Source organism: Podospora pseudocomata (assembly GCF_035222375.1).
Source record: "Podospora pseudocomata strain CBS 415.72m chromosome 1 map unlocalized CBS415.72m_1.2, whole genome shotgun sequence".
Lineage (NCBI taxonomy): Eukaryota > Fungi > Ascomycota > Sordariomycetes > Sordariales > Podosporaceae > Podospora > Podospora pseudocomata.
The window spans coordinates 1,006,502-1,027,657 of NW_026946364.1; the positions used below are offsets into that span (position 1 = coordinate 1,006,502).

General features: G+C 52.9%; 7 protein-coding genes across 7 annotated transcripts; 2 read left to right on the top strand and 5 right to left on the bottom strand.

The window, feature by feature from the left end:
- Nucleotides 1–45: 45 nt before the first annotated feature.
- Nucleotides 46–1,745, bottom strand: SWD3 (WD domain protein; the record flags this gene model as incomplete). The annotated part of the gene is made up of 2 exons (XM_062884667.1): nucleotides 46–664; nucleotides 730–1,745. 2 exons carry the CDS (start codon nucleotides 1,743–1,745, stop codon nucleotides 46–48), a joined length of 1,635 nt encoding a protein of 544 aa, XP_062747533.1.
- Nucleotides 1,746–1,997: 252 nt separating this feature from the next.
- On the top strand, nucleotides 1,998–4,160 carry ISC1 (phospholipase C type enzyme). Its single transcript, XM_062884668.1, has 2 exons — nucleotides 1,998–3,088; nucleotides 3,142–4,160. The coding sequence occupies exons 1-2, from the start codon at nucleotides 2,260–2,262 to the stop codon at nucleotides 3,921–3,923; spliced, it is 1,611 nt and encodes a 536-aa protein (XP_062747534.1). The 5' UTR covers nucleotides 1,998–2,259; the 3' UTR covers nucleotides 3,924–4,160.
- A 146-nt stretch (nucleotides 4,161–4,306) lies between these two features.
- Nucleotides 4,307–6,729, bottom strand: QC762_102830 (uncharacterized protein; the record flags this gene model as incomplete). Its single annotated transcript, XM_062884669.1, has 4 exons — nucleotides 5,240–6,729; nucleotides 5,099–5,187; nucleotides 4,932–5,048; nucleotides 4,307–4,876 (listed from the first exon to the last, which is right to left on the bottom strand). The coding sequence occupies exons 1-4, from the start codon at nucleotides 6,360–6,362 to the stop codon at nucleotides 4,307–4,309; spliced, it is 1,899 nt and encodes a 632-aa protein (XP_062747535.1). The 5' UTR covers nucleotides 6,363–6,729.
- A 576-nt stretch (nucleotides 6,730–7,305) lies between these two features.
- On the bottom strand, nucleotides 7,306–9,873 carry QC762_102840 (uncharacterized protein). Its single transcript, XM_062884670.1, has 2 exons — nucleotides 9,606–9,873; nucleotides 7,306–9,546 (listed from the first exon to the last, which is right to left on the bottom strand). The coding sequence occupies exons 1-2, from the start codon at nucleotides 9,726–9,728 to the stop codon at nucleotides 7,318–7,320; spliced, it is 2,352 nt and encodes a 783-aa protein (XP_062747536.1). The 5' UTR covers nucleotides 9,729–9,873; the 3' UTR covers nucleotides 7,306–7,317.
- Nucleotides 9,874–10,249: 376 nt separating this feature from the next.
- Nucleotides 10,250–11,560, bottom strand: QC762_102850 (uncharacterized protein; the record flags this gene model as incomplete). The annotated part of the gene is made up of 1 exon (XM_062884671.1): nucleotides 10,250–11,560. The coding sequence occupies one exon, from the start codon at nucleotides 11,558–11,560 to the stop codon at nucleotides 10,250–10,252; it is 1,311 nt and encodes a 436-aa protein (XP_062747537.1).
- Nucleotides 11,561–12,477: 917 nt separating this feature from the next.
- Nucleotides 12,478–15,995, bottom strand: QC762_102860 (uncharacterized protein). Its single transcript, XM_062884672.1, has 5 exons — nucleotides 14,389–15,995; nucleotides 14,090–14,328; nucleotides 13,262–14,032; nucleotides 13,048–13,192; nucleotides 12,478–12,978 (listed from the first exon to the last, which is right to left on the bottom strand). The coding sequence occupies exons 1-5, from the start codon at nucleotides 14,456–14,458 to the stop codon at nucleotides 12,686–12,688; spliced, it is 1,518 nt and encodes a 505-aa protein (XP_062747538.1). The 5' UTR covers nucleotides 14,459–15,995; the 3' UTR covers nucleotides 12,478–12,685.
- A 505-nt stretch (nucleotides 15,996–16,500) lies between these two features.
- QC762_0029280 (uncharacterized protein) lies at nucleotides 16,501–19,994 on the top strand (the record flags this gene model as incomplete). Its single annotated transcript, XM_062883201.1, has 4 exons — nucleotides 16,501–16,627; nucleotides 16,831–17,004; nucleotides 17,233–18,671; nucleotides 18,740–19,994. The coding sequence occupies 3 exons, from the start codon at nucleotides 16,501–16,503 to the stop codon at nucleotides 17,241–17,243; spliced, it is 312 nt and encodes a 103-aa protein (XP_062747539.1). The 3' UTR covers nucleotides 17,244–18,671; nucleotides 18,740–19,994.
- Nucleotides 19,995–21,156: the final 1,162 nt, after the last annotated feature.

Genomic DNA, 21,156 nt, shown 5'->3' on the forward strand with positions numbered 1-21,156 from the left:
AGACATATCCTGGGACGGGTATCTTTTGACGTTAATAAATGGTACTTAAATCTGCTCCTGCTTTACCAACTCGTCTTCAATCTGCCTTTGCAGCTCCATCTCAATATCAACAGCCATTGCATCGTTGTCGTCCGGGGCAACCCCGTTTTCTTCTGCATGACCATTCATCCCATTTGGTGTGGTACCATTCGGCTGGGCCTCGGGCTGCCGGCTTGGCTGGTGTCTAAACACTTTGATGGTGTTGTCCTGCCCACAGCTGACCATTGTCTTACCGTTGACATCCACCCAGAAGCACACGCCATCGTGCGCCCCAGTGATCCGTTGGACAATCATCTTGTCTACAACATCCCACATAACAATGTCACCGTCCTCGCTGGCTGACACTATGAAGGGTTGCGGCTTGTCGTCTTCGTCTGGCTCGTATCCATCCTCGGCGTAGGTAACAGCGCCAAAACACCCCCCGATAGAGAACCCCTTGTTCTTGTGACCTTGATATGTCTTCTTGACCGTACCAGATACGTAGTCCCACAGTCGAATCGAGTTGTCGAGGTTGAAGGCTAGAACGAACCTTCCGTTGGGGCTGAAGCAGACGTTGGTGACGGCTGGGTTGTCTTCGTGGACTAGTGTTCTAAGACATTGCCCAGTTGAAGTGTCCCAGACACGACTGTGGGCGCAAACAACCTTGTGTTAGTGATCGATCAATGAAGGCGGCAGGCGGTTAGGGATAACACTTGCATCAATCCATCCGTACTGCAGCTCACCACCAACGTCCCGTCGTTACAGAACCCAATCCCGCTCACTGGATCACTGTGCGCAGGTAAACTCCTCATCAACCGCCCAGCTCTGACGTCCCATAAGAAAACCGCCTCGTCATAGCTCCCGCTTGCCAGAATGTTGCCTTTTGGTGAAAAGGCCAGACAGTAAACGTAGTTGTGATGGCCCAATAACGGACCTTTACCAGTTCTCCCTCCTCGTATCGTGGACGAGCCTCTGTATTCTTTTCCGGTAGCATCCGGCGTAGAGTGCGCAGCATGCGCCGGGTTCCCTGTTAACCTGTCCCATAACCTGATAGCTTTGTCGTCGGACCCCGTGGCGATGGTGTTGCTGTCGGGCGCCCAAGCCAAACAAGAAATACCGGCCATGTGCCCGACGATGGTGTCCAAGCACTCTCCCGTAGCGGCGTCCCATATCTTTACTGTGGCATCGGCCGAGGCAGAGGCAATCCAACACCCGTCGGGGGAGATGCGTACTTGGGAGATGGCTTTCATGTGCCCCTTGAGGCAGAGGTGAGGTTGGTAGTTTGGTCTGATAGGCGGTCGGTGGATGGATGGGGGGGTCGGTTGGGCAGACTGTGAACGGGATATGGACTGGGAACGGGATCGGGAGCGTGATTGTGATCTAGAGTATGGTGTTTGGGAGCGGGATCTCGATCTGAATAAGGATCTTGATCTCGACCGTGAACGAGACCGAGATCTTGACCGTGAGCCATCGCGGGAGGATGTAGGTGATCGGGAATTGTATCTTTCTCTGCTTTGGCTGCGCGAGGCCCGCTCGCGACGTATTGAAAGACCTTGGGTCTGTTGGACGAGGCTGCTATCGTGGGGTGGGGTGCTGTCGCGTGCACCATCAAGGTTGCCAGGCGAGCTGTACCGTGGTGTTGAGTCCATGCTGTCACCGTCTACTCGGCGTCGCTTTGAAGGTGGTTCCGGAAAAGGGGTCGCCGTGGTAGAGTCGAGCGTTGACATTGTTTTGTTTCGGCGAGGAACTGGTTCAAAGGGAGCTCCGACAGCCTGCCTGCCGGAAAAGTTTCCAGGTCGCGAAGCCGATCGCTGACGGCCGCGTTGAACGTTGCAGTTGACGGGACGTGACAAGGGGCTTTTGCGCTAAAATCTTGGCTGGATCTGCTTCCGCACAGTGCCGCCGGCCATTGGCCAATTCTAGACCGTTGGCCGGGGATAATTCTCAGGCGCGCACAGGCACTGAAGGGACACGGCAGGGAAAACCCAGAGTTGGTGGATGCCATTGGATGAGATTGGGGATGTTGGGGAGGTGCTTGAAGCTCTCTTCTTTCATCAAACATATCTGCTTCGTATTAAGGGAGTTTTTATACATTGCGAGGGGTGCATAGGTTATGAGATATATCTCATGTGAAGCGTCTTATTCTCTTTGGGCTTCAAACCAACTTTCTGTCAACAACAAACAGACGCGAAGCTGCCAAACACAATCTCGTATGAAACATATCAACAATCTTGAAGGACCATGGAAGAGTTACCGACAGAGCTCAACATCGTGACGCTCAATTGCTGGGGCCTCAAATTCATCTCCAAGCTGCGCAATGAACGCTTGGCCGAAATCGGACGTCAACTTGCGATAGCAGACCCTTCACCACACATCGTCTGCTTACAAGAATGCTTCACTCAGGAGGATTACAAGGCCATCCGACGTGAGACGCGCTTCATTCTCCCCTATGGGAAGTTTTACTTCAGCGGGCCTTTCGGAGGAGGGCTCGCCATTCTCTCAAAATGGCCGATTGAAGAGAGCACTCTGTTTCGCTACCCACTGAACGGCCGGCCGACGGCTTTCTGGCGTGGAGATTGGTATGTCGGAAAAGGGGTGGCCTGCGCAAAGATTCGCTATGGGCCGGCGGCGAAGCAGGTGATTGAGGTGTTCTGTACTCACACTCACTCGCCGTATGAGGCTGGTCAACCCGACGATTCATATCTCGCCCAGAGACTCGCGCAGTCATGGGAGATATCAAAACTGCTTCGCGGAGCTGCTGAGCGTGGTCATCTGGTGCTTGGTTGCGGCGACTTCAACATGGTTCCCATGTCACTGGAACATCAACTTGTTACCGCCAACACACCTGTTCGCGATGTCTGGCGGGTTTTGCACCCAGACAGCTCTCTCGGGCCAGCAGATCACCCGGCCGAAAAGGCTCGCCGCCGCCCAATACCAACTGCAGGGTTCAACATTGAGGAGAATGGCGCCGCTTCAGACGGTCCATATTGCACATGGCGGTGGACCAAAGAACAGCAGAAGCTCCTCGGGCCAGGAAAACCCCCAGTCACCGTCCCCCCTGACACTATCGGTATGCCCCTTCATTACTCAACTCGACGTGATCAACCCACTAACAACCCCCAGACCGCCGCGGCAAACGCCTCGACTACATCTTCGCCGGCTCAGGCGACATCGCCTCCCTCAACGGCGGCTGGGTCGTCAAGGCCGCCCGCGTAGGCATGATGATGCGCCACCCAGAACTAGGCTGCTCCCTCAGCGACCACTTTGCTGTCGAAGCCACCCTCGCCTTCCACCCTCTGTCCTCCTCGGCACAGTCCAGCAGTAAAGCACCGCCAAACGGCAACAAGCCCGCCCCCGCGGACGAGTCACTCATCCTCAAAGCGCCCCCCAAAATCCGCCAACCTGGCCAAGACGACGCCAGCACCATCCCCGACACCGACGACAAGTACGTCCAAGACGGAACCTACCTCCAGTCTCCCACCCCCTCGTCCATCAGGGACAATTCTTCATTTGACGCCCAGCTTTTGTCCTTCCTGACCGCCGATCACCTCCAGCTACCAACCTCGGCGTATGATTTTATTTTGCAGGAGATCCACAAGTATAGACTCCGGGAGGAGAAGCAGAAGAAGTGGAGGGGGTGGCACTTTTTTGGGTCGTTGGCTGTGTTGGTCGGCTGTTTGGTTGGGGTGTGGTGGTCACCGGCGAACTATGTCGCTTTTGTGCTGGTGCTGGTGAGCAGCTTGAGCCTTGTCGCGGGAACGGTGGATGGGTTGATGAGTTTGTTGTTTTTCAGGAGCGAGCTGGGGGCGTTGAGGGAGTTTGAGTGGGAGGTTGTGAATGCTAAGCTGAGTGCTGGGGATAGGGTGCCGACTGCGGATGGGGAGGGCGAGGAGAGAGGGTGGTGATGTTCGTGTAGGAAAAGGAGAAGAAGGTTGGGTGGGATAATAATTAATTCATAATAATGGAAGAGGTGGGGGTGATGAGACGGATGATGTGCATGAGGTGTTTATATACCCGGGGAGCTATCTAGTCACGAGTAATATCATTTTCTATCCCCATTTCCATACCTTGACAGCTATCAACATGGTCATCTTACTTTAGGCATTACGTTACTGCTCATCAACACGCTACCCATCCAACCCGACGACCCAAAGGAGAAGTACCTAAACGCACAAACAGGAACCAGAAAACTCATCTTTCATGGCAAATGAACCATCTGTATAACCCCCTTTCCCTCTATAACAAATGACACACACTTAAAAAGAAATATACAACCCATATCCCCACCCTAAACAGGCACCCCATCCACCACCCTCCCATACTCCCAATTCTCCCCGCTCAACTCCCCATGGCAAGCCTCCTCGTATCTCGCCATCTTCGCCATCCTCTCCTGCGCCTTCAAAAATGCCCCCAACTCACACCACCCATCCTTCCTCGCCCCATCGCACTCCTCCAAGCTCCACCCCAAATGCACCGTCCTTTGGTTTAGCACAAAATGGACATACTCCGTCTCTTTCCCTGTCTCATCCACCTCCCGATTCGCCAGAACCGGTTTTTGAGTTTTGATAATCTCGATGTCGAGCCTGGCACCAAACGGCGTCATGTCCGACACGGTAAAGTTATGCTGACCTGGGTACTTGAGCGGGTCGAGTGTGTCCCCGAACTGCGTTAGGCCAAAGGCAGCCAGGATGCTGATGATGTTGGTGTCGTGGGAAAAGTCAAAGTAGAGAGACTGGTTCAGGGGAAATGTGCCGGTGTTGTTGTCGAGGGTGACGTTGATCTGGGAGCCTGAGTACCCTAGGGTGCGGTTCTGGAGGCGGGCAACGACTTCTTGCTGGTAACCAAGGCCGATCGCTCTCTGTTACACGTCATTAGTAAAGATCAAGAGAGGGTAGCGTGTGATGAAGACCTACTCCAACCGGCGATCCAAATCCATCGTTTCCGTAAAAGTTGAGATCGATCGAGTACCCGAAATGAAGCCACTCTTCATATGTAAACAACTCGCAGAACTTGCTGAAGCCGTATGCCACCTATCCTCATGTCAGCCGTACACATCCTCATCACCAAGTCAAAAACTCACAGTCTCATATGGACACATTGTCTGCGCAGCGTATGTATCCTCAACCGTCCACTCGTACCCTTCAACCAACTTCGCCAGCCTCTCCGTTGCTATTTCTCGTTAGCAAACTCCCTTCACCCATCCCTTTTGGTTCAAACTCACCATTCTGCAAGTAAACCCCAATCCACTTCTCCTGCGCCTTGGACCCCCCATTCACCTTGTTCCCATTCGGGCAGTTCAAATACCCAGCCAGACTATTATTGTACCCAGCATCCTCAATGATAACCTCAATCGTCGCATTACTCGTCCACCCCAACCCGAAGAACCCCGCCATAAAATTCTCGGCCGACTTCAACATCCTGTCCTGCGTCGTCGTCCGCACAATAATCTTGCTGTTAGGATTATACAGCTTCCCATACATGTACGCATGCAAAACCCCCGAATCATACAACTCCTGCCTCCCCTTCGGCACCAGTATCTCCTGCCCCAACTCATACCTCCACTCATTCAAAAACCCTAGATCACCACTCGTCTTGAACCCCCCCTTCTGCTTTGCCTCCCCGATCCTCCTCCCCAACCCATCAACATTGCTCCCAACAGTCGGGTACCGACTCCCATGCCTAGACACCATCTGAACCTGCACAATGTCCGCCCCCTCCGGCAAAGGCCACTCCTCGACCCCAAACCCCTTAGCCGGTCTATACGGCGTCAAAAACCCCATCTCCCCAAAGATACTCCCCCCCTTCTCACTCCCATCCCCACCCCGCACCGGCACCTGCGTCTGCAACGGCTCGTTCGGAACCCACGTCTTCCCATCTTCCACGCCCCACTCCTTCGTCTGGGCCAAAAAACCCGGCTTGCCAGTAGCAGTTGGCCCAGCCCATTTCCCGTCCTCAGTATTAAAGTACTGAGGCACAGTACTAGTCGGTTCGCACCCCCCACCACCAGCCCCAGGAACAATAAACTTACCGTTTGGTTTCGTGGCTGATGGGGAGGGCGAAGGCGAGGAGTGATACCCAAACAGGGAGCCATCCCCCGTAAACAACGCCACCAGCAGCACCAACGGCAACGACACCAGAAACGACAATGAGAAGGTGACTACATCCCTCCTGTAGATCCTGAACGCGCGGGGGTCAAAGTTTCGGGGTGTGGGAGGGAGTGGTTTGCCAGCTAGATCGTCCATTGCGTAGACATTGTTGTTGTCGTTGTTGTTGTTGTTGTTGTTGTTGCTGTCGTGGTCGGTGGTCGACACAGGGGCGTACCCCGATGTGGCCGGGTTGCGCATTTTTGTAACAACAATCAAAACACACAGGCGCGGGCGAGCGGGCGGGCGGGTGTTCTTTGAAGTGTCACAAAGAAATGAATGTCCCCCTGTGCCCTCGAACGGAAGGGAAAATAAAAAAAATTAAAAAAATTCGTACTCCCGTAACGAATGAAGAAAAGGGGGTCGAGAATGTCGACGAGTGATTGATAATGCCAAGCCCCTCAAAAGTCGGTGGACATGTACCCTCAAACAAATGTCAAACTCGTCATCAACCTATCCTCTCATCTCATCATCCCAACTTGTCCTTTTCCCAGTGTCGAACATGAGCAATGAATGATGAAACAAAAAAACGGGAAAAAGGAAGCAACGACCGACCGACCAACCCAATTCGCAATTTCGCATGTTGGATAGAATGCACAGACCATCCAACATATAACGGGCAACCGCGACTTACACACACCCTGGCAACTCCTTCCCTTTTGGATCTCATCTCAAACCACACACACACACACACACGTACACAGGTCAAGTTTGACAAGAACGGCAAGTGCGACTGTTGCAGAAACTGCATGTGGCACACTCTTTCATTATGAACGTTTTGTTGCAACAATTTCACAGCCTCTACAAGTAAAGCAAACGCTCCCACGTGAGCCCACCCCTGAATTAAACCCCCATCCCCTAAATCCAGTCAACTCACTGTCATCCATCTAGTGACCATCATCTTCCGACTCTCCTAACGAGGCAGACAGTCTCACAACCCAAAAATCCAACCTCTTGAAATGGCCTGACGAACACACCATTTATGATACACACATAAAATGCCAACAGTAAAAAATCTCAATCTCATATCTCATAAATGACGGGTATCAAAAAAAAAAAAAACTCTTCGTGTCCCCCCTCCCCCCCCCCTCCCAGTATGTACGCAACGCTTTTAACCCCCCCATCTTCCTCTTCTCCCTCCCCCCCCACCCTAACCCTAAAAAATCATCAACTCCTCCTTCGGATCCCCCCTCATCAAATCATACATCAAAATCGTGTGATCCGCATAATGCAAAATCAACCGGTACACCACCGGCCCCCTCCTCACCATCCCAGCCGGGCACAGCTCAAGCTGCCCCTTCACCCTCGGACCCGGCACCGGCTCAGGCGAAATCGCAATCCCCACCAGCCCGCACGACGGCCTGACCTTCTTCTTCTCCTCCGCCTTGCGAGGGAGTACGCAATCAACCCTGAACCCCCTCCGCAGCGGCACCCCATCCACCACCTTGCCTGACTTCGTCAGCGTCACGAGCGCGACCCTTCCCACTTCAGACCCAAGCACCACCAGGAACAACTCTGGCACATGGAGCATCATGTGAATGCGCTCCGAGCGTATCTGGCTGAAATCATGTACTGGCTGGCCCAGCCCCGGCGCCAGGAACGTCAAAACGTGCCTGAACACCGGCCGCGCCAATGTCCTGTCAAAGGGAACAAGTTCGAGATCCGCCGCCGAGGTGCGCAGCAGAGAATAGTTCTTTGGAAGCACCCCGAAATCGTCCACCCGTGCCAGTTCCGCCCTCTTTTGCCTGTCGTTGCAAATCCTGGACACCGATTGGTGTGTCAGCGGTGGTTTCCCCGGGTCCGGAGTCTCTCCCGACATCGGGACGATTTCTCGGCGTAGCTGAACCTCGTCGAATAAATCTTTGATCGCCGAGGACCTCGAGTTTACCGACCTGTTAAGAGCCCCCCAACGCGTGGTCGACGCCGCATTGCCCATAGGAGGGTTGAGTGCCATGCTCGGAATGAGGCTGTCGTCGTTATCCGAGTCCGAGTCCCCGCTCACGCTTTCCCATTCACTCGACAAAGATGAGCTGCCCTCTTCAGAAGGAGCTGGACAACCGCCGGCAGCTAGATTATGCAGCTTTTCGTAAACGGTAGAGTTGGCGTAAGGCCTGTTTCTGATCATGTCGCCCACATTGACGGCAAGGTCCTTGACGTAGTACAGCCCACACGTGATGTCCAGAACATTGGCTTTGGGCTGGAGAATCTCCTTTGCAGTCACTCCCAATGTTTCGCGGGCACTTTTTGTCGGTTTGAAGGCACTGCCAGGAAGAATCATGACACACCATCCCCGAAGGTACCTGTGTGCTTCCGAGGTGGCTGGTATGACAACTGGCCCGGTTCCAATTTTCCAAATGTCAAGTAGCCACACCACCCCCCAAATGTCAATAGCGGCTATCTTGTCCGCATTGCCATGCTCGTCGTCAAGAAAAGACACGCTGGGTATGTTGTGGCCACTGATGCCAAGCGGCAAAGTAATCTTCCACGTCCTCGTCCTCGATTGGAAATGCTTCTGAAGCTGCAAGGCGGTTTGTCCCGTCCACAACTCGGGCGACTCGTCGAGCTCAAAAGCGTCATCCTCCTGGTCCTGACGAGGGAGAGCAAACGCAAACACAGTGACCTCGTGTCTGTTGGATCCAACCGCAATCAGGCGAGACTGCTGATGAATAGCTAGACCCCACGCCGAAAGGGTAACGTTCTCGTGAAAGAACATCCTGGGTTTTGGGGTAGATCGAGAAAAAGGCCCAGCCCCGTCCTGCTTGGGGTACGTCTTGATCCAGTGCACCAACGTGTGTGTATAGTAGGCTCCAATGTCGCCGTCGTCGCACGCAAACAGGACGATCTCCAGGTTCCCCAGATTCCCTACAATCATGTTATTGATTTGGTGAGAAAACCTCCTGTCGAGCTCTCCGGGATACAAAGCCGCGAGCTTTGTGGTGGCCGGGTGAAGAATCAGACATGGCGGCGGTAGAATTCGTGGTGCTCGCTGCGGCTGATACACGTATATCTTGTCTTGATAGGCTGCAAAGTAGAGGTTGTATCGCTGTGACAGGGCCGTCAAATTACACCGCCCGCTAGAGCAGTGAGGAAACGAAGGCGTATTTGACGTTGTTCCTGCCTCATTTGCGTCCGCCAGCCCCAGCCCCAAGGCCTGGACCGGGCCCATCATGCTCATCAACTCGTTCGCAGACATCCCGATCACCGAAGGCAACCAACCGGTGCCGGGGGGATTGGCATTATCCGACTCGTATTCGTCCTCGTCATCGGGGTAATCATCGTCCGCGCTGTCTGCGTCGTCTTCGTCGAAATCGAAATCGTCCCCGACAGCCGCCGTGTTGAGCATGTCCACATGGGCCGTGAAACTCTCACGGATACCAGGTCCAAACTAAATGCCCATCAGCAAATATATTCGAGCTGGTGATCAATCCGAGCTTCGAGGCTCACCCTGTTCTCCGGAGTCTGGACATGGCACACCGGGTGGACGTAGACTTCCTCGTACCCCGCCTCTGTTGGTTGCTCGGTTCCTTCGGCGGCGTTCATCATGTCCTTGGAAGAAGATGAGAACATCGGGGTTGGTGCGTGGACATAGCTGAAGGAGACTCCAATACGGCCAGAGAGAGAAAAGTCAGAAAGCTCAAAAACTGTGGTAAGCGCAATAGGTATGTTTGATCGTTGCAGGAGCTCTGGATCGGCGGCTCGCAGGCGGGAGGGGGAGCGTGGGAGGTCAGTGCCAGTAACGCTATCGATAAGCGTTGCAGCTAGGGAGCTACTAACTAGAGATACGTCACTGCGGGCCAGCTATCCATACCTTGATGGACACAAACACACACTGTGATGCTCTACACCCTCAAACAGAGACACAAGCAGTTTGATAAAAATCCCATCACATAAGCATCCATAACGCGCCTCTATATAACCAATCTAACGCTGCCAATGGTATCAACCACATCTCCAGAAACTCAAAGCAAACACCCCATGCCAAGTCAAATCCGCTTCAACGCCAATACACATATACAAAGCGCTTACAACCAATTTTATACCTTCCCCCCAACTCCTAACCCAATGCTTATGTAGGAATTCCAACTTCTCTACTCATGCCCAATCCTCATCAACTCCGTCATATCCTTCATCCTGTAATCCAGTACCGGCGTCACCCAGTCATCCTCTACAAGGCAATACGTCTCCTTCTCATCGTCTTTTGGCTTCCTCGGGTTGATCGCCCAGTACCCAAAATCGGCATCAATACTCTTCAGATACCTCATCAAGTTCTCCCAATAATTCGCATCCCCCCTCCCGGGCTCACTCGGCGCCCCAAACTCCCCAATCCACACCGGCGCCACGTCCCCCTCGACCAAATACCCCCAATTGCTCCTCATAGACGCAACAAAACTCGGGTACGTTCTCTTGGAGTACCTCCCTTCAAGGCTCCCCCACCCGCTCCAAGAATACACATGCGCCGAATACACCACCCTATCCTCCACCTCCAACCTCACCGGCCTAGTCCTCGCCCCCCTCAAATCATTCCCGCTCTCCGTTCCCCCAACAATAATCAACCACTCCTTCTTCATTTTCAGCAGTCTGTTCCCCGCCTTTTCCGCCGCACTAGCCCACCGATCCCAAGGCATAGTCCCCCAAACCCCCCTAACCTCATTCCTCAGATCCGCCCCAATCACCAGCTCATTCCCCGCCAACCTCCCCATCACCGTCTCCCAGTTCCGAATCCAATCCTCCTCCGTCTGCCTCACCTTGCAAACCACCCCCGGCAACCAATCATTGCTCCAGCTGGCATCGCAAGGATCCGCCCCGCAGCACCAAGTCGCAGTCGTAATGTGATCATTCACAATCACCGCGATCCCCTCTTCCGTCAGCGCCTCCACACAAGCCACAAACACGTCCAGCGCCCTCTTTTCCATCAAGTCCGGATTCTTAGCCAGCAGGTGCGGCAAAATAGTCGGGTTCTTGACAACCATCTCGTCGCTGTAGGGCATCCGGACAGAATTGAACCCCAGCCTTTTGATTGTTTTTGCTATTGCTTTGCGGTGTTGAATGTCCAGCCCGCCGGGGATGAACAACTCATCCGAGGCGCCGTACCAGTTCACGCTCGACAGCTTGAATCGCTTGCCGTTTTGGTCGACAATGTTGCGGCCTTGGGTTTTGAGGGGGAGGGCATAGTTTGATAGTGGTTGGGACTCGGTTTCTTTTGAGGCGGTGGTGGTAGAAGAAGACAAGAACGAAGCTTCGATGGGTGCGGGGAGGGGTCGTTGGCTGAACAGACGGGCGTCGGGGGAGGGTGTCCAGGGGATGGCGAGGGCGGCTTCGGCGCGCCAGAGGTGGAAGAAGTATGTCCCCAGGATGAGGATGGATAATAGTGTGAGAAACATTGGTGGCGGTCGGGACATGAGGATTCGGCGTTGGTTTGGAGGCGGAATCAGTGGAAGGGGAAGAAGGGAGGGCTTTGAAGTGGCCGTTGTTGTTGTTGTTGTTGTTGGTAGCTGTCGTGATTTGGTTGGGTGGTTGGAGTGAGGTGAGTAAGCTGTGTAAGCAATTGATCCAAAGAAGTCAATGGTGTAAATTCTACGTGTCTGCGTCTGCGCCGCCGCTCGGATGGGGGAGGGACCGTAGGTATGCATATACAGCGCGGTAAGTGCCGAGTTGAATGTCTTGTTGCCCAATGGTATTAGTCGAATATCAGCCTCTTGTGATGTTTGAATACGCCATAATATCCCAAACAAGGCAAAACAACCAAAACAATGTAGAGTGCGGCTGTTGGACCAAGTTTATAAGCAGCCGACGCGGATGCCCTGGGAGTTGGGAATCTCAGCACACAAGTCAGGTTCGTCGCCAGAATCGGAACGAAGCAAGATCAGAGAAAAGGGGGAAGCTGTTTCTGAAGGCGAGGCCCGCGCTGAGCGAGAACCGGGAAGGCTGTCGCTGGCCTCTCGAGGGGAGGAGGCCACGACACAAGCGACGATCGTGGAGGGGAGCTGGATGGTCCATTCACAAGCTGCAGGGTCTCTCGACACGGCAGGTTTTCCCTGTCCAGCAGCCACTTTCAACCAGGCGGGAGTTGCCCGCACCGGCGCCCACCCACCAGGCCCACAGCTGACAGGGCTGCAGCAGCTCAAAGCGCAAGCAGCCGTTTTGGCATTCTTGGCGCACCCTCTTTCCAGGATTTCCCCGCAAACAGCATTACCTTTCCATGATAGGAGCGTTGCTTTTCAAGAAACAGCGTAGCACAATTCCAGTTCTGTCTACGTGATAGCACGAGGTTCTGATAATGATGATGATGGCGATATCCTCAAGTTCAGATGTCGTGATGTATTGTACAATAATTGATGCAAAAATGGCGGTTCTGGCACGCGTATATGTCCGCAATAAGGATTGTGCTAAATATGTGTAGTGAATTGAACCCGGGTATCCTTCATTTCCCAACCCTCCCCTCCTCTTTAGTTTTTGAGTATTAAGTAAGGTCAAGAATATATTTTTATGATTGGTTTTTTTTGGCGTTGCGTTCGTCATCATCCTCATAACCTGTTCATGCCCAGTGGGTTGACATAGTTGTTTGGGTTGCCGTCTTGGGAATAGACCCCTGGTGATTGTCCCCGAGCATATGTCTCTGTGGGATCCCAAGTCACCGTCGCTTGTTGCGGTTGTTGTGGTGGGCGTGGCGAGGAGAATGATCTCGCTGGCGTGTGATATCTCTGCGTTTGACCGAAAAAGTCGGGCGTGCGACGGCCGCTCTCGGGGTCTTGGTTATGGCTGTGCATGGTAGGGCTCCCCATTCCTGATCTGGCCAGCGTGGGGGAGATCGGAGTCACTACGGAGGGTGTTACTGATTGTTCCATGACCTTCCCGGAATCGTCCCGGGATAGCATCTCGTACGAACGTGTATCTTTCTTCAGGTCGTCGAGCCGCGCATCGACTGAAACAAACTCTCTCTTGCTCCGGCTAGGGGAAGAGATCAACAAATCACGCCAGCCCGTAATCATGGACCAGCGGCCGAGGAGGAGACAAAGCCAAATGCCGTTCATCTAAAGAACAAACCCGTATTAGTAAAAGTGTGACCCTCGTGCGACAAACAGGGTGGTTAGGAAATTTACCCCGAGAAGGAAAAGAACAGCGCCAACAGTTGGCATATTGACCACCAGGGCACTTGCAAGCTCCAGGCAGGGCTCCTTATCCCCACCGTTATCAAGCAAGCAGAGAGCCCAAGGACGAGCAATGGTGCTGTCATTCTTGACAGCCTCGACAGTGTTGTCTTGGAAAACGAAAACGACGGAAAAGAAAATGACATCGGCGATGATGATCAAGACGATAGCGATACCTCTCCACTGCAGCGCAATCACGCGGCGTACGCGACGATAGGCCTGCTTGGGAGTCATGGTCCGGATGCTGTTGGTGTAGGATGGCATGTTGGAGCCCTCGGTCGAAGCGCTGTTATCGGCCAACGATGCGAGGTAAACCTTGATGCAGTAGCCGAATGTCGCGAACTGAATGATAATTGTCAGGCCGGAGAAGACCAGAAGCGGGATCCAGAGATCGGCAAGACTGTTCTTGTGGTTGATATGGCAGGTCTGTCCGAATCGGAACGACACACCGCTCAAGAGGAAGGCGAGAACAACGCCCGCACCAGGGAGGCCCCAGCCGACAACCTGAGCAAACCACATAAAGTTGCGTCCCACAACAAGCTGCCAGCAAATCTGAAGGTGCAGGGAGAGCGCGCGCAAGAAGACCCAAAGTACACCTGCCCATCCTCCCAGGATAATAAACATGCCGGATGCCGCGCAGACTGAGCTCGTCTTCATCGAGTTGGGTGTAATTGCGTCGAAACATTGTTCGGGCTGGGCTGCCAGAGGGATAACGAACCCAAGCTATCAAGGTCATCAGCATATTGACCCAAAATCAGCTTGCAACAGCGGCCGACCTACATTCATAAACACCACTGCCGTGGTCAAGGAGATACTGAGATAATGCCGGAAAGTCTTTTCAACCGGCAGCACAGCCCAAGAGAGCAGGAGGAAGACGCAGCCAACTGTGCTCACGACCGACACCCAGTTGGCCGCTTCACTCATCGTCTCGAAGGTGTCTGGGTAGGCCCATTGTGTCATGGGGCACGGTAAGCAGCACGTTGCGTCAAAGTATGGTTGGCACACTCTGCCCTCAATAACTGCACAGGCACGAGATTAGCAACGTCAGCAAGTCCACCGAGGACAAAGCCGTGACTTACAGCCGCCATTATCAAAACCCGCGACGTTCAAGAATGGCTTTGGACATTCAACCTCTGTTCCGTTCGACATCTTGGCGTCTCTCTGAATGACCGACGTTGTCGGTACTCCACGTGTATTCCACAATCCAATCCACCCACTTTCAGTCAATATCCCCCGATCCAGATGGCCGGGATGATATGAGGTGTCGATCGTTCAACCTCCAGACTGGGATTCCTAGTTTCGATTCCAGCACAAGTCGAATCCTCCAGTCGACTATTCGGCCACGTGAGTCCGGTGGAAGCTATGGTGATATGGGCGTGCGGATGCAGATCTAAGAATCCATTCGAGCTCGGAATCCAGTCCTAAATGTTTCGGTTCGGTTGCTATATGGCGGTACGAGGACGTCGGTCTCGGTAAAACAGATCAAGGTGGAACGTGGCGCAAGGAAGTACCACGGCAAGATTGTAAGGGCCCAACGTGGTCTGAACTGGGGAAAAAGGATTGTTCGTTGGGGTGGGCAAAAGAAGGGGAAAAGAGAAGAGAAAGTCACCAGAGAGCAAGGTGACTGGCCGGGTCGCGTCGGGGTGTGGGACATATGTATATTGGGGGACGAGCAGTTCTCCTGGTCTCCCGGTGTCGAGATGTGCGCCTGGGTCTTGGGTAGCATCGAGACGCAGCAAGAGTCTGGAAGTCCACACGAGAGGGTGACCTCGGCCAGGTTGGCCGCCGTGGACTAGCGGGGCGTTGTTCCATGAAGCTGATCGAGGGTCATCGCCCTGCCGCTCCGTCCAAAAGGTGCATCTGCCCCGAAGTGGCATCCGAAAGCACGGCCTCTCATTGGGGGAGGACGAGGGTTTCTCGTGGATGACCGGGGGAGGAGGGTCCAGTTGCGATGGAGGGGCCGAGAGGGGGAGGGTGTGGATTAGTGTATTAGCCAGGGGGGGCAAAAGCCTGGGCGTATGGGCGTGCAGAAAGGACCGGCTGCTTCGAAGTCAAGCCATAGCCATGTCCCTGGCTGCCTGGATACCCAGCCGACCCGCATTCTGGACAGGGGCTGATGGCAGGGGTCGATCTCCACTCCCTCTTCCATTCCGCTTCCCACAGTTGCCCAATTAAGCATGTGGGAAGAGCTCTCCATGAATAGAGACGGGACAACGGAATACGTGTTGTGGTAAAAGAGGCCAGAGAAAAGAACTAATTGAGAGACGAGTGCAGTATGAGCCGAAGACGGACATATAATACATGATAACCATGACACCTCGCTGTACGATCGCTGCCTCAGTGGCTGATGACCTCAGATTCGGCCGAGGAGGCCGTTGACTGCCAGCGCCGATGACTGAAGCCCACGACCGTTGCGGGGGCTGAAAGTCAGGTTGAACAAACTCGAGATGTCTCAATCATCTCCCAGCCAAGTCTCGCACTTCAACGCTTGGCTTTCTCTGTCAAAACTGCCAACTGCATATCTTGAGATCAGGGTGTGGAGCGAAATATATTGCGGATTGGGCGTGTGAGAAACAGCTCCATCCTCGCCGTTTTACTGTCGGTGGCCGGGTGGAGTGAATCGATCCTTCCCCGCGGTGAGCAACGTATCGGACCTCTCCGATCCACCCAAGGTCCAAAAAGTCCCTTCATTGTGCCACTGACGCGCTCAGGAAGCCAGAGGCTGCGCATTCTGTGTACCCAATCCGCATCAGTCGTGATGGCCCCAGGGACTGGGCAGTCGCAGACGCCCCATTCCGTACCGACAGCCGGCATATAAAGAGTTCGGTGCTTACAGTCAGTCTTTGTAGAGGACGGGAGTTGGTTTCTACAAATCTACCAACCACATTTACGCCACGATCCCGTCTCATGTTGTACATACGGGGACTGCGCCGCATCTTTTTATTCTCGCGGGAGGCGGAAACATCCTCACTTCTGCAAAAGGTCTTCACCGTGACAGCCGTCGGTGAAGCCCTAACGGACCTCGTGTTGGCTTGTTCTGCACGAAATCGTCGTTCATGCAGGTGCCATGGGCGGCTGGAAGCGACACGCACCACCGTTCGACAGCCAAGAATGCTCAAGACCTTCGCTTCCATTGTTCCAAACCCTCTCAATACTGCATTTTCTGAGAATAGCTTCAGTGTAATTTCATTATGCGGCTTTTGATTAACAACAGAGTGAAATTCAGGCACCGTCAGCATCAGCTATACAACCAAACCCAGACGTGCCGGACTGTTGCAATTCTGACATCGGGACAGAAGCAACTTTGGTTGATGATCCGTTAGCCGGGAGAGTTGCTTTTTTCATCGTGAACCCTCCCCAGCGGAGAGAAAGTCGCCGCTGAACCTGGACTGCCACGAGACGTCCATAACCATCGCGTCTTGGCTGAGAAAGTGTTGTAGGGCATTGGAAGAACAGGGTGCGTCTGGATTCATGCACACTGTGAAATTTCAAAAAAGATCACTCTTGACCAATCCGGGCAGTCGCTATTGCGCTCAGACAGTTCGGCTATGCCTGCCGGGCAGAAATCTACAGTATTCAACTTCTTGACTGGCCTGAAGAACTTGGCGATTGCACCATTCAGGAGCTCTTCTTGTTTTATCCTCAAGATGATGACCCGGTTTTCTGTCCCCAGGACCCCAATAACGACGAAGCTGGTAAACGGCTGACAAGACGGCAGAGAGCGCATTTCATAGGCCACATTATGTCCAGAAATCCCACCGACTGGTTTCCGTCTCAGCATTTCGCAGATCTTACTTGCATTTTTTGTTGGGCTGGAATCGCATCATGTCCGCACGAGAGGGTGTGGTCCGTTGCGGGTAGTCCACACCACCATTTCCTAACCTGTACGCAAATGGGATTGGCTGATTTACTCGCTTCCCCAGGTGTGTCCTGAAGTCCCGTCTTCACACAGCCCTCAACCCCAGCATTGCATTCTCCCGAAATTATGTCTGTTCCTTCGAGGCGATAAAAGGGCACTCGATAGTGCTTAGGAAGTCTAGACTCGAGGATAGATCAGGGCAATTCCAACATTCGTGCAGGGCATGGCCAACCCTCAATCGCAGGCGACCGTTGACGCCAACAACCCAGCCAAGCCTTCTCAAGACATTATCATCGTGTGTTCGTCAGGTTCAACGGCCAACAAGCACCAAACTTAAAAATGACGTTGTCGGCTATTCAGCCAGATCATGGACCACATACACGGAGGGCAACATCCTCCCATAGGCCGGTTCTGCCCGCCTCTGTCACAGAGACCACCCAGCAGAACTGTCCCAATCATCACAGGATTTGCCGTCCCGCCAGCATGGCCCTTCCCCGGTTCCCCACAGGTCGCCCTGAAAGCTCAGAAGTCATGGGACTTGAGCCACGGCGCGTACAATACCAGCCGAACGAAACCACGTTTTCATTTTTTGAGACTACCTACCTTACCACGACGCCGATTATCACTCTCGTCATCAGTTTCACAACAACTTCTGTTCGTTTCACCCCAAAGCTGATGTCACACTATGAAAAGGTTACCGTGGGAGCGTGGCCATCGGCCCGGCAAAGGCTGCTGGATGTTACAAGACGGCATATCTCCAAGACCTTTCTGACATCCAACATACATAGTGCAGTCAGGTCCCAACCGCTCGGTACCTAATTTGTGGGCTTCGTGAGGCCAAAAATGCCTTGTCCAAATGAAGCAAACACCGTTGTTGGGCGATACAAATCGGCATGAAAGTCAAAGATGCACTTCATACTTTCGCTAGCAGACCTGGCCGTTTAGGTTGACGGCGAGGACCAACTACCGAGCAGTGAAGACAAGGCGGTGCCTGCATATTATGGTACGAACCACTCGTGATCCTCAGCACCAGAACCACAAGTCTGTGGCGATTGGAAAACGGCAGTTGCGCACCCAACCAAACCCCCAAAAATCAGTCACCTTCAACATACGAGGCCATTCCGAACGGGCCAGGGCGGGCCGGACTCATCGACAGGCGGTTTTTAGCCCGCCTCCTGAATTTGACGCCCTCATGCTCTCACGCCCTCCCCGAGCCTCCTTGACCGAGCAATAATTCCCTCTCATTCATACAGCCACCTCCAAAGCAGCTGCCTGCATATTGTTGATTCTTGGTCCCCGAGGCCAAACTCTGGGCAATCTTCACATTCACCGTCCACAATATTCTCATCACAACATGTGCTCCCCCAAACCTCGGTCTAAATGTCAAAATATTGTTTTCCTCCTCGCAAGCCCCTCACAGCTAGCCACACCACGCCTGCGCCCCCGATGTAAGGCGATGCACCTTGACGAATCTGGGTGTGGATAAGTGCCATCATTTTCTAGGTGAGGTTCTAGAATTCAACTTGTTCAAAGACCAAGAGCCAGGGCTGGACGGCAGCTAACTTGTTCAGAGCAAACCCCGCTGTCCTCCCCGACCCCAAGAATTTTGATGCGCCTTTGGTGGGTCGCTGACAATGACCGTGGCTCGGTCAACTTTTTTGAGGGGAAAAATGCGATTCTTGTTGGTGGTGACAGGTGGAGGGGAGGGGCCGAGGAGAGTCCGACTCATTGGTTCACCTACCTCATTAGGAAGGTCAGCTAACAGCAGCAGCAAGCCACTCGCGACATTCTCTTTTTTTATTATTTTTCACAGGTTCCAAAAAAACGCCACTATCATCGGCTCAAGCCATATCTTATCACGATTCCCACTGTTGCATTTTGCTCAACGGTGGTGAGGTGATGATAGTCCTCCGCGGTGAATGAAGGTGGTGTAATTCCGATCGTCCGGTTTATGTCTTGGGGACAATAAACGTCAAACAGACCGTTGGTGCGCTTGTCATCATGAACCATATGAGGGCACAGAAGTCTTTTTTTTTTCTTTTTTGCATGGTTCATACGACACAGTGTTTGGTTACAGTGCGTGGGAGCTTGGGTTGCGTTGAGACCCCTGAAAACAAAAACACCAACGACAGTGACGGTTACGACGGCATGGGTGATGCATGGCACTTCAACTCAGCACTACATACGGTGAGACGATGGGACGGTGGTGGTGGGTTTTTTTTTTCTATTGAAAACTTGCAGTTGGAGCTGATGCAGGAACCGACAGGAACACTCGCATTGCAGGTTTGGTAGTTGCATTTGGTAGTGTCTTGTCAGTGGAGGCGATTACGGTAAGGGAAAAGAGAGAAAGTTTGGTTGGGTTAATATAGGTCAGACGCCTGAGAGGGAACTATAGAAATCCGGGTGGGTTTTCCCAAGCGAACTGCTGGTATGTATGGTGTTTAGGTTTGGCTATGGGATGATGGGGACTTGTTGACCATGAGGTAGGTTGATCAATCTCAAGTCATCCTAAGACCTCTTCGATCAGTCAACTTAAACAGCGTTAAATCATAATAAACCCCAATACATCACAGTTGAATTCCCCTATTTTTTTTCAGACTCCTCACACCATCTCATCTATACGACATAGAAACGCTCCCGAAATTCATCATTAACGAGACCACCGCAACTCATTCGCCGCCAAAGATAAGTATCAACGACAGAAAACTCTCGGAGATATTCTAACTCACCCATGCAAGTGACAACCCCATTCATCACAGTCGTATTCCCAGATGAATATAGCCTGAAGAAGAACAATCTTTTGCGCACAGACTGGAACAAACTCCGACACACAGACTGGAAGGGAGAGCAGAACAAACACACAGACATCATCATGCCAGGAGGCTCTTCAAAAGATCTTGGTAATGTATCGCTTCCCCGGAATGCCGCGCCTGTTTCCTCCTTCTTGTCCCCGGAGGGTAAGTCTGCAGTTTGATGTTGATCATGATACTTAGCCGGGTAGGGTTCTCAAGCTTCACTTTTGTTTCGTGTAGCTTTTTGCGTCTTCTCCCGGGCTCGTTTCCGCTGCAGTAACGATGCATGTCTCCGTCACCGTTGCATCTACTGTATGTATGCTGATGTCCTTCGTTTCCCAGTTTCGGCAGAGACATTCGCTCGGTATGCCTCTACTGCCGGGTAGGTTTCCACCGTGTTTCGAACCTTTGCTCGAGATAAACACCATCGTCGTCACTTTACTACAACGTGATGTTCGGTGGCTCGTGGCGGGTGGCTTGGTGTAGTGTTGCACACCCTCCATCGGTTCTGTTTCGCCCTCTGTAGCAAGTCTGCCCAGGAAGTCTCACCTTCATCCCAACTCTCAAGATGTGTCGTTGCAACCGACAACAACATCATCACCACAACCCTCCATTACACAGCCCAGCAGTGATCAACAACCCCAACCCCCTTCCTCCCCATCACCCCGAAAAGAAGAGCCGATCAGCCGACCATGTATGATATGCCTCGCGGTGTTATCGCATATGTATTCTGCAAGGGGTACATCAAACTCCCTCTTCAGTTTAGCAAGTTCAACATGCAATACAACATTGGCATTCTTCAGCAACACACTCAACTCCCAACAAAAAGCAAAAAAAAAAAACCAAAAAAAAAAAACCCCGGATAAAAAGCAACAACCGTTCCAAAAGGCAATCGCTCTCTTAAAACAGACCCCTGTGATGAATATCACCAAAATGAAAAGTCTGAGCGCTGCTGCTCCCAACGATGAGGCTAAAAAGTGACAGATATCAAAGGGGAAAGAAGCAAAACCGAGCGCGACGACACTACGGACGCAAAAAACACGTGTGGCCCCTGTACCGTCGTCGCGATAATCCAGCGAAACCTTGACCCCGAGATTCATCGGTTGGTGAGTCCTGTAGCCGGGAAGGTTAAGCCAGTGAAGTGTGTTCTCGGCGCCTAGATGTCCCATCGGTGGAGTCGCTCGCTGGTGGACGGA